Source organism: Venturia canescens, chromosome 6 (assembly GCF_019457755.1).
Source record: "Venturia canescens isolate UGA chromosome 6, ASM1945775v1, whole genome shotgun sequence".
NCBI classification, from domain to species: Eukaryota; Metazoa; Arthropoda; class Insecta; order Hymenoptera; family Ichneumonidae; genus Venturia; species Venturia canescens.
Window position 1 is genome coordinate 8461618 of NC_057426.1, and position 12313 is coordinate 8473930.

Below are 12313 nucleotides of genomic sequence, written 5' to 3' on the forward strand. Positions count from 1 at the left end.
AACTTATGTTGGGCACGATGGCATGATTATAGTTGGTGGCGTTACAGTCGCTGACGCACCATCGATAAGGTAGACGCCTTCGCTTTGTTTACTCTTTACCCTCTTTACTACGCATCCTTGAATTACCATGTAAATTCCCGCGTATGTAGTTGTCTATCGCCGCATATGTACAATCAACATATATTTATACTGTGAGAACGTAGAAATTGTTGGCACGTCGACCGAGCTATATAGTTGTTTCCCAACAAAACCTGACTGTCTCGTCACAACAAAATCTTTCGGATAAAAAATTTCGTTAGTGTTTTTAAAGACTCGAGGGGGGGAAAAAAGGTTATAGAGTCGTTTTCTAACGTCAAATAATAAACGAGACAACATGACTGACGAATTCAATGGTGAATCGACGTTCGAGTTCGTTGAGAAGAAAATTGACGACGTTTCGATATCGGGCGATCCAGGAAAAGCTGGTTGGTAAAAAAAAAACTAATCCTAACAGTACGAACGTTTGATAAACAGCTTTCTGTAAATTAATTTCATAAACAGATACAACAAACCGTAACGAATATGATATTTTTTTACTTCCAGATAAATGTCATTGAGAATAAAAAGAATTGTCATTTGGTTCTTTTTTCTTTACTTTTTTGTTCTCTCAATATGGATTCCTAAAAATTCAAGGAAGTTGTTCCGCCAGTAGCCTTCATTGTTTATTAATTGTGACTGTTATTTTTGGCAGAATCACTCAGCAGCCTTTCGTCTTCGGTGTCGTTGCTGACATCTCCGGTGGGTGCTTCGACTTCATCTGGAAATTTGCTCTCAAACATAGCACCTCCATCTGCGCTGCCAAGTTTTGTTTCCAGGCCTTCGGATCTTCTAGTGACAAAAGAAAAAGAAGCAGAAGATGCGGACCGCTGTGAAGATACAGTGAGGAAGCAGCCTCAAGCAAATCCAGGAATCCGGTCAAAATCTCAATCCGACAGCACAGAAATTCCACCCACCGAAGATGTAGAAAATCCTAGTCAACCGGAGCAAGAGTCCAGTGGAACAGGAGCCAGTTACCTATTCTCTTGGGTCAAGGAAACTGTAGCGAACAGCAATGTCCTCAGTAAAGTCGCAGAGAAAGCAAAAAGCAGCGTCAATTCAATGATCACCACTTTGGATCCTCAGATGCGTGAGTTCATTTGTGAGTAAAGTCCTCATTATTCCATAATCTTCCCACATCCTGGTTACAGCCCTTACTAATTTATTCAAAATTTTAGGTAACTGTGGAGGATCACATTATTTACTTTTTCCATCGTATATTCATTTCTTCAAATTTGTCATTTGTCACGTTTCAAACCTTTACGTTGGGTCTTGAAAAATAGATAAACATTGTAAAAAATATCGAATCGTGCAAAAACACTAGCCACAGAGCTTGTTTTGTTTGGAATGGATTTGAAGCATAAACCAATTTTTTTTACAAATTCCATGCTCAAGTAGTGGCAGGGGCGAGTGCTCTTGGTGATAAGGAAATATGGTCAAATTGCCATTGCAATCGCATGAATAAAGATTACGAAATCGTTAACATCGTTAAACAAAACATCAAATTCAGGTCAATGATTTCTAACAAGACTGACGTTTATATTTTTCAAGGTTCTCTACGTGTTTTTTTTTAGGTCAAAACGTAATGAAATTGAGTGCGAGGTACCTCAATTGAATTTTTATCGTTTATGCTTTACAAATTGTTCTTCCTCAGTTAGAAATATCCTGCGAACGTTCTATCCCTTCTTTACTCCTTTCAACCAGTCATATTGCTCTCATATTCCTGATTGATGAACTTTTCGTTCCTACCCTCCACACGCTCGTGGAAAGTTTGAGTAGATTAGTATTCTATTTTTGGACAAACTAGAGCAAGAGCCCCCTAAGAAAACTTCCTCGTTTTTCGTGTGAAGCTTGCAGAGCTGTTAATCAGTAAGCCAAAAGAGCGGTGATAATATTGAGCTGTCTTTCGAAGCATTTGTGCATATGTATTGCTCCACGTGAAATTGGCAATTTTAATGATAAAAATAATGGAATATTTTGTCTTTTGGAAAGCAAAGTTTCATTAATTATCAAAATAAATTCTCTAAATACCGATTTTAAAAAAATGCAATTTCAACTTGATTAAATTTTTTAAATAATTCAAAGTTCTACCAGTGCGTAACTACATTCGATTACAACTTTCCACCTGCGTCCAACCAAAATAAAGAAAAAACTATTTTCACGTACCATCGAAAAAAATGATAGTTCATGTTCACGCATACATACGTGCCTTTTGGGAAACATGGATTTTAGATTCTGGAGGTGATGTTAACATATTCGTGGCGTCAAACAAAGAAGTCAAAGTCAGTCCAATTCGCGAGGCCTTTCAAAGCGTTTTTGGCAAGGCCACGGTCACGTAAGTCTCTATGTGAATTAATTCCTTTTTTACTATTTTTTGTCTGAAGAAGCGTAGAGAAAGATCGATAAACATTCATCTCCTGCATAAATTCAGTAATCTGGGTGATCAAACGTAATCAAGTGCAATTTTTCAAAATGCAATTCTCAGAGTTGATGTGTACAAAAGTCACGAAAATTTCGAACTTTTTCAAGGTAGCAAATGCAAACAGAATGTGAATCAATTTCTCGTTCCCAATTGCACAAAAATATCAAATTTTCAAATTACATTTGGAATGATGGGCAAAAAGACTGGAGCTGACCCTCGAATCCAACGAATATAGCGAACATTATTTGGATGAATTTTTGTTTATCATTTTAAACGAGAGTATGACGAGTATTGACTCCAAAGGAGCACGAAAATTTTCAAATAAACCGAAACAAAAAATTTCGCCGCATTCCATCACGAAACACCGAACATTTCGGCGGCGATAGGCTTGAATTTATCTCAGCAAAAGTGAAACTAATGAGAAAACGTTTCGAATTTTTCCGAGCGTTTATTTTCATACTGTTCATTCGATCGAAACAAAAAAACTATGAGCCCACGCAGAGAACTGAGAGAAAGGTGTCGAAGTTTCCACTTAAAAATAAACGGACTTTCTTGCCCTCGTGCAACTTATTCATTCATTACTCGATTATTTGTAAATTATTTGAATATTTTCCTTTGCAGTGGGGTGGCTGTGGAGAGTTCAGCAGTGGCTGAACAGCCGGTCGGTTTCGCAGCCGGAATAAAAGGTGCGGAAGAGCGTATCACAGCAACACGACAATTATCGCACGTGCCAAAAGACGCGCCGATTGTAGCGATAGAGAATTTTTTGCTGGAAGTTGGTGTCGACAAGTGGTACGATTTGGGTGTTTTGATACTGAACGATCCGAAGAATTCTGTAAACCTACAGACATTTACTCAAATGACACCAGTTCCGAGCCAAATAGTAACGGTAGCTCGCGATTCAACGCCATCGGACTATCCCCTTAAATGGTCAGGTTTTTCCATCACGACTGGAAGTTTAATGGGTACGAATCTTCAAGTATCTCACAACGAGTGGCACCACGCGTTAACAGGAGTCTCCCGAAGAGATATTATTCTTCTGGCCGCCCAATCCCTCGCCGGCATTTACAAAAACACGATAATTCCGGTTTAACTGAAAATATTTCAAGACACCAAAGTTGAAAAACACATCGAAAATCTGAATGGTCAACCGGATTTTTTCGTTTCTTTTTCAACGTAACTTCGTTCTCCTTTGTAAATATATTAATATATTGCGATTACTTTGATCCACGAAATAAACTAGTTGAAATATATAAAAGACAATTTTCAAAGTGTCGCGGTGACGGGGATGCTCAATATCAACGTTTTGGAGTAAACACAATTTTTCTTTTTAGATACATCAAATATTAGATTTTTATCATTTGTACCAAGTGTTTTCTCTTTTATCACCATTTACACTTGTGTAACAAATATTGATAGATTTTATGTAGAATATTAAATTGTACGATTCAATAATTGTGTGGAATTTTTAATCCTGATCACAACGAACAAATCTTTTTTTCGCGATATCTTACGAAGACGTCCCCGAGTCAACGCATATTCGAGAATTTTTTTTCCTTCATCGATTCGACCTATTTCGTTCATTTTCAAAGTCACGATACCATTTTTTTCTGTTGAGCACTATTTTCAAGTGATATTTTGTTGAATTAAACTTCGAAACAAAATTCTTGGATGTACGATTTGAAATAATCGGTGAAATACGCGATTTCGGGTTGGTAGAAAATAGAAGTAACGTGAAGTCAGGAAAAAAATTTTAGTTAACGATCAATGGTTTATATGTATAAAAAAACAATTATATTAACAGACTGATGATGAAGCATGCTCGATGTCACATTGAATAATTGTGCAGGATTCTCAAATGGTTTATAACAAAGCTAAATGAACCGTATATCTGTATATGTGTTGTAAAGAGAACTGCTGATTGTACGAAAATATATTATTTTAATGAAAGCGATGGGCTAATTCTTCAGAAGGATTTTTGTGTGGTTTCTTTCGTTCATTTCGATTGAATCGATATCAACGATTAACGTAATACTTACCCTTTAAATGGTTTTTAGTGACTGAACATTTGTCTTGAGGTGCGTCGAACAAAAACGATGTAAATGCTCTTGGTTTTTTTTTCTTTCTTTTTTTTCGTAATTATTTTTTCCTCTTTTTTTATATTTTTGTTTTCGGATATCTTTCGTGTATTCTTCGCGCAATAACGAATACATTTATCGTCGAATGTTTTCTCTCTCACCGTAATCATCCCCTTGAGAGTCTCGTATCTTCAAGTTCAGTCATAATTTTCATTCGAAACTCATTTTTCAAAGTTTAACAGAAATAGTTGTGATAGTAAAAAAAAAATGAATGTAAAAAATTACAGGCTTTATATCAGAATTCGTTACAAGGTGGTGGCTACAGCGAGTCAAGTTTCCAGCGAGGATTGGAGGGTCAATGGATTCTTTTCACCTTACTGGGTGTTTTTTTTTTGTTTTTTCAAGATTTCATTTTGTTTTCTTGTTCTTTCGTTTTATCGTTTATCTTTTGTTCCTCGCGCGGTCTCAACAATTTTCTTTCACTTTCGATATGCTCTAAAAAAAAACAAACAAAAGCCACCGAAAGAAAGCTGACGTGACGGCCCCGATCGCTCCAGCGATATTAATTGAATTACAATATTTAAATAGATATTTAAATACAGTGCGACGAAACGGAATTGGTTACAATTTGTCGAGGTACGAAGACAAATCTGGGAGTCCTTCTTTAAGACCCTTCCTCTTACGTGTGTCCTGAAATTAAAAACAAAAAAAGTTTGTTATTCGTTTGCGAACTTATTGAACACAAATATAAAGAAAAATCATGTTTAGAATCAAGCAACTTATTTGAACGATCCAAAAATATCGCTTCAATATGTAAATTACACTACATTACATTAGTTTGGACTGAGAAATATTTATACTTAAAACAGTTGTTTTGTAAGTTCCCCTATTATGACAAACCAGAGAAATGCTGATTTATCCAAACTTAAAAAACTCTTCGATTTTCCACGAATTAAAAAATGACAATGCACTCATTGACTCAAAGTCATCAGTTATGATCGTGGTTTTTTTCTACATAGAAATATTGAAAAGAAAAAAAAGAAATACGAATCTTTACCTGTACGACTTGGTACGGTCTGGTGCCAACTTCGAACGGATCACCGGGCAGAACCTGCCAGTGGTCGAAGACGCACTGCGGGAAAGCTTGTCCACCGGTGTTGGATCGAAGATCGGCAGTGAAACCGAACGATTCGTTGACCGGAAGATACGCCTTTACGACGAACATGGGCGTGCCAGTGACTTGTTGTTCTTCGAAAACGTGACCACGACGACGATTGAGTACACCATAAATTCCACCGACAGCAACCTCGGGACATTGGATCTCGCATAGATAGACAGGCTCCATAAGACGCGGCGCAGCCGTCAGAAGACAAGCGTACAGACAACGTCTCGTTGTTGGAATAATTTGACCACCACCTCTGTGAATCGCGTCAGCGTGCAACGTTACGTCGTAAATGTTGAAACGCACACCTCTCAAGTTCTCCTCCGAAAGTACACCCTGAAAATCGCAACAAACTCTTCTTTATTCATCATTTAAAAAAACGCTAGCAATCTACCAGGTTCAATTATTATCCGACTCTTTAAAACACATTTTTTATCGAAGTTTCGTCTTTTCAGTCTAAAAGATAAAAATAAAATGATAAGTTTACCTCTTTGGCGGCCCATTGGAATCCAGCGACGACGGAATCTTTGATTTCATTAAGATATTGTACTCCCTTGGTACAATCAACGAGAATATTGGGACCAGTGCCGTCAGGACCGAAGCACCAGATTTTTCTCGCTTCAGTTACGTCGTAATCGTATTTCTCGCCGAGATAACGGGCACGAGCCTTGAATTCGTCACGTGGATTGACCTCACCATTGTCGATGTCCTCGGCCAAGCCATCGGGCATAGGTTGAGCCTTCATGAACAAACGATTGTGCTTGTTCGGGGATTTCGAGAGACACATTACGTCGGATTCCTCGGAAACGGTCTCACGGTAAGAAACGACGGGATCAGATTTCCTGATCGGTATACAAGCGTGATCTTCCTCGAGATCCTTCAGGCAAATTTCAAGATGAAGCTCACCAGCACCGGCGATAATGTGCTCGCCAGACTCTTCAATGATACACTGAACCATGGGATCTGATTTAGCCAAACGTTTGAGACCTGAAAAATAAATTCGACAACGGTTAATGGGCGAGATTTAGGAAACGTGAAATTCATTTGAATTTCAGATTTTTTTCTTCAGTTATTATGTCAACGAGTAATCACGGTTCAATTCATAACCCAGTGCTCTAAAGAGTGTTTTCATCATTTTCATTTTCAACTTTTTTTTTTATTGATTCAGGCTTCTTTAAAAAATCCACTAGGAGTTTCTTACCTTCAACGAGTTTTGGCAAATCAGCGGGATTCTTGGGCTCCACGGCAACACGCACGACAGGGGAAACGGAGAATTTCATGACTTTCATGTTGTGAGCATCCTTGAACGTTGTAATCGTACCGGTCTTGACCAAAAATTGATCGACGCCGACGAGACCACAGATGTTACCTGGAATATTCATAATTTGTTATAGAACTATGGATTTTTCGTTCAACAGTTACTTTATTTTATCTTTCTTGTCAGTTGGCCGTTCTTAATCGTCGCTCATTGCTTATTCAGAACAGGTCTGTGAAGAACAATCATCATTTGAATAGTTTAGGAGTGGCTCGGAAACGAAAATGTGGACCAGAACAATTTCTTATCATTTTCGACTACGGATTCATTTTTTTTACTTCCGTCTAACGCTGTTCAATGGAGCAAACTGCTGGGAACTATTTTTTTGTCAAATTACCGGAAGGAACATCCTCGATAGCCTCGACGTAACGTCCCATCATCAAAATCGTACGCTGAATCGCCTTTTCGTACAAATCTTCTTTCTTTCCGGGAACGAAATTGGGCCCCATAATACGTGCCTTCATTCCAGTGCACACTTTGCCGGAGAAAACTCGTCCAAAAGCGTAGAAACGACCCTTGTCGGATGTTGGTACCATTTTCGAAACGTACATCATGAGTGGTCCGTTGGGATCGCAATTCTATTTTAAAAAACAAGAGATAAACAAAAAATGTTATTTTTCACATTAATAATGGGAGTGATTAGGTCAATGAATTTATTTTAATCAGTTGGCCGTTCTTATTGTCTTTCACTGTTACTTTCAGAACAGGTCTGTGAAGAACAATCATCATAGAAAATTATTATTATATTTCTAGTTCGAAATAAAATTTGCTGTTTTTTTTTACCTTAATACCAAGGGCAGCCTCGTCGTCGTGGGGTCCCTCGTACAACATTTCCATACGGTATTTCTGTGCGACGACTGGTGATGGAAGATGGATGGCTATCATCTGAAGCAGTGCTTCACCAGCGGGCAACCAAGTTCTCATGACGACCTACGCGAACAAATGAAAAACACAAGAATTAATTAACCACTGCAGCAAACGAATGTACTCTCAGTTCTGATGTTTCGGGAAAACTCAGATTTTGTTCATAGACTCTCTCACAACGAATCAGAAGAGGTGTCAGAAATATTTTAGAACGTTCATCACGATGAATTGGGCAAAGGAAGAGTTTTATCAATGTTCAAATTATACAGTCGATTAATATACCTTCAAGAGAGCTTTGCCGTCCTTGTCCTTGTCTTCAGGTTTCAGGGAGATTCCCAACTTTTCGAGCAGAGAATCAGCCTCCTCTTTCTTGTAGTTCATGATGCTGTCGAACACCTGCGACAAGAGTACCAAAAAATTTCGTTACTTTTCGTGTTTTACAAATAATTCAATGTCGATTTCTATCGATTATCAATCAGTTGGCCGTTCTTTTTGTCTTTCACAATGATTTTTTTTCAGAACAGGTCTGTGAAGAACAATCATCATATAAAAAAAGTCTCGAATAAGTACTAATGGCTTCAAAGTTTAAAACTGTCCAATTAAAATTGGATGAAATCGTGAATGTCAAACTGGGAATAAAAATGAATTAACACAAAGTGTGAAAAAGTTACTGAACCGTTACTTTACCTTGTAGATAGGGTCAAGCACGTACATGCAGAACGAACGTTTGTTGTCAGCATCCTTTTGTTTGCTCCACTTCTTGGTCTTGGGATTGAAGAAAGACTCGCCCCACAATCGGTTCATGAGTTTAACAACATCGATCTTGAATTTCTCGGCGTACATTTCCGAGAATTGTTTGAGGGTAAACGCCCAGCCATGAAGACCGGAACCGAAACCAACGGAACCTTTACTCGGATCGACCTATCGAAGAGATGTAAAAAAAACAAAAATACGTTAATCCAATCAATATGAAATCGTCGGAATTCCAGTAGCAAAAATTACATTTAGTTTTCAAACTTACGCGAACTTCACCCATGGGACCATCGTCGTCGGAATACGTGGCAATGATAACGTTAACGTTTTCAACGATACGCTGGAAAGTCTGATACAGATCTTCGCTTTCAAGTTGAAGTTCAAGAAGCGCACGGTCCATTTTGTTCATGAACAAAACTGGCTTAATACGCTCGGCGATAGCCTGACGAAGAACAGTTTCCGTTTGGACGCACACGCCTATCCAAATCAAAGGAGAACGAAGAAAAAAATGATTTAGTTTCAGTTCGTAGTGCTTATATTCTTGTAACAACGTGCTTAGGTTGAGTTCATTGATGTGGTACTCGTTACGTAGCAATATCACTAACGGACATAAAGATAGAGGTCCAATGATAGCGTTTAGAAACGTGTACGCTGAAATTTTGATCTTCTTCCATTTAAATTTGCACCGTCAACACTGTCGCTGTATCGTTTCACCAAATTCGTAAACGAATAAGGTAGAAACAACACTACAGAGTGGCACGTTTGTGCTGGAAGGTGAAAGCTTTTCGAACCCCCAAAAATTTAAATAAACATTCTATTAAGTACAGAAATATTGAAATTTTTCAAGTAAAAATCGCTATTCGTACCAAGTATTTTTTCTTCTTCAATTTTAGGATTCAAATCATTATTTCTTTCTATGTAGTAAAATAAAATGAAAACTTCATCTGCAATGAAACGATCTCCAACGTCCAAAGAAATGATTTCTTGTAGAATTTTAAGTTCCCTCTTTTTCTTTTTTCCCATCTACGTAGTAGTGAAATATAGTAGGAACTTTACTTTGGAATGTAAGAATATTCGCATGAACAACTCGACATGCGCCATCGTTTGGTAGGACATACCAGATACGCAGTCAACGACAACGAGAGCTCCGTCCGTAACACGAAGAGCGGCTGTTACTTCGCTCGAGAAGTCAACGTGTCCAGGTGAATCGATCAAATTGATCAAGAAACCCTTCTCCTCTTTGTCGCGTTGATCGGGATTCGTTATGAAGACGCAATCCTTCTCGTCAAGTTCGAAGTACATGGAAATGGCGCTAGAAATGAAAAATTAATTAAATCATTGTCATCATATCATTCATGATACTAGTTTGACTTCAAATTCACTTCATCCAAATTATTAAAAATGATATTAACATGACCCTGTTCGAGTTGCATGAAATGTGGTAAAAGTATATTTCGGTAGAAAATTGATTACAATGATTAACAGTATTACTTTTAGTGTACTTTCAATCATTATATATTTACGTTACATCAAGTAACTTTTCTGTGTTATTCTTGATTGATCGTGGGTAGGAAGAGGAGGGGAGTATCAGCAGGACAACTTAGGAGTTGCATAACACGAAGCAATACTAAATTCTTGCTCAAATCCGTTAAATTTTCGTTAATTAATTTAATCCAGAAAAAAAAATAGTGGTTTTTGCTCAATTAAAAAGTTTGTGTATCGTCTGTCAAATCCCATCGTTAAAATCGTGTTCCAGCAGAGATAATCAGAAACTAGTACCCATTAACTTGTAATTTCAATTAACGCATAATTTTATCTCCCTTTCCTTTTCTCTAAAATTACGTTTCTACCAAAATCTTGTGTCATTGTTTTTACAAATGTTTCAAAATGTTTATTTTCACTGATTTAGGAAAACTTCTCGTTTGATGTCTCGTGTAACAACTCCTCAACTACAAATTCAGTAAGCTATTGAACAAAAAATGGTTGTCAATTTTTGTATTAAGTAAATACTTACGTCGACTTGATGGTGATGCAACGTTCCTGTTCATCCTTACGGGTGTCTGTGAAACGAGTCTCGCCGGCTTTAGCACCGGCAATGATACCCGCCTTGGAAACAAGGGAGTCAGTCAAAGTTGACTTTCCGTGATCCACGTGAGCAATGACGGACATGTTTCTGATGTTCTTCTTCTTGTCCATCATCGCACGGATCTCATCTACTGTGAAGTTCACCTAGGAATAAGACAAAAACAGAATTTTAGTTATTTGTCCAATCATAATCACTCAAGTGAATTATTGTACAATATGGTACATTATAAAAATATCAAAGCTGTCAACAAATTGTACGCAAATATGCATATTTACTCATAGTCAGAAAATCAAAAAATCTGCTTTGGGTTAGGTACTTTTCTTCATTTTCCCAACATCTTCAATATAACAATGTTTTTGATGATGCATTTAGGATTAACATAATGAAAAAAAAAAAAAATTAGAGCAAAACGTCATGAAGTGCCAAAGGAAATAATCGAATAATCGATTTTTGAAATGAAGGATTCGCACACGTTCTCGTGCTTGATCCTGAAAGTCTGGGAACCCAGTGAAAAGATACTCCAGATGGAGTAAATCACACATATGCGAGTAAATAAGGAAAATCGTGGTAAATTTATTCGAAGTCATAGTTTGTAGTTAGCGAAAATGATAAAAAGGTAATGGGATTGGACGTAGGGACAATTTTGATGAGACGCTTGGCAAGGAGTACGGAGAACACGCGACGGATGCTCCGTGACACGCTCGCTCTCACGTAGAATCATGACCAACATATTTGGACGATTGATCGAATTATGAATGGAGATTAAAAATGAAAGAAAAAAAGTGTCATTAATACAGGTTTCAGATAAAATATTAAATATAATATTCATGACGTTGAGGTAGGAGCATGGGTGGAAATACGGTAAGAAAGCGAGGTTGCGCAATACGAGGCAATATGCAAGGATTTAAACATTCTCTACGATAGTCGTGTTAAAGTTGTTAAGAAAAATACAATGGTCGTTCGATCGATTAGAAATCGAAGAAACGATATTGTAAAACGAATATTAAATAAATAGCTCACCATCTTGGATGTTTTCCGATATTCGTCGGCCTAGTCGAAATAATACGTGCGCCAACAATGGCGGACTCCCTGGGAAAGAACAGGAATTTTGCTTCAACGATAGTGGATGATGAACGTCGACTGCGAACGGCAGAGGGAGCTCGCAATTGCCACGAACGTTACACGTGAATCAACATTTTGTGTGTGACACACACACACCTGTGCAAGAGTGCGACAGAATGCGCATGCGCATACCCGATACGTCGCGTTTGCGCGATCTTACGAGACACTTTTTTTACTTTTTTTTTTTCCAATTCTAGTTAGTACGGTCTCCTATTGGCTATTCAAGGGGAGGCGTGTCACCCTGAAATTGGCATGCAGAACCCTCTGCAGAAGAATGATGCTGGAGCATTTATTACTACGCCATGTAGAAAAAAATTCGAAATTAATTCGATGGTAAGTCCTCAATCGGTAATGACAAACATCGAAATACATATAACGAGAGTTGAGCCCCCTAATTTTTGGTATATAATAGTTTTTCATTCATGTCGAAAATCCA

The 12313-nt window shown here is 37.7% G+C and overlaps 2 protein-coding genes across 3 annotated transcripts; one reads left to right on the forward strand and one right to left on the reverse strand.

Moving 5' to 3' along the window:
- The first annotated feature begins 108 nt into the window (after nucleotides 1-108).
- On the forward strand, nucleotides 109-4447 carry LOC122412741 (protein PRRC1-like). 2 transcript variants are annotated; one of them, XM_043422536.1, is made up of 4 exons: nucleotides 109-464; nucleotides 731-1177; nucleotides 2308-2410; nucleotides 3119-4447. In XM_043422536.1, exons 1-4 carry the CDS (start codon nucleotides 374-376, stop codon nucleotides 3588-3590), a joined length of 1113 nt encoding a protein of 370 aa, XP_043278471.1. In that variant the 5' UTR covers nucleotides 109-373; the 3' UTR covers nucleotides 3591-4447. The 2 variants fall into 2 exon arrangements, with proteins under 2 accessions (XP_043278471.1, XP_043278472.1); XM_043422537.1 differs by having other exon boundaries at nucleotides 110-464; nucleotides 731-1165.
- A 402-nt stretch (nucleotides 4448-4849) lies between these two features.
- Nucleotides 4850-11921, reverse strand: eEF2 (eukaryotic translation elongation factor 2). The gene is made up of 12 exons (XM_043422535.1): nucleotides 11776-11921; nucleotides 10684-10898; nucleotides 9788-9981; nucleotides 8938-9146; nucleotides 8604-8837; nucleotides 8199-8312; nucleotides 7836-7982; nucleotides 7390-7630; nucleotides 6939-7106; nucleotides 6225-6724; nucleotides 5633-6073; nucleotides 4850-5265 (listed from the first exon to the last, which is right to left on the reverse strand). Exons 1-12 carry the CDS (start codon nucleotides 11776-11778, stop codon nucleotides 5197-5199), a joined length of 2535 nt encoding a protein of 844 aa, XP_043278470.1. The 5' UTR covers nucleotides 11779-11921; the 3' UTR covers nucleotides 4850-5196.
- Between the last annotated feature and the right edge of the window lie 392 nt (nucleotides 11922-12313).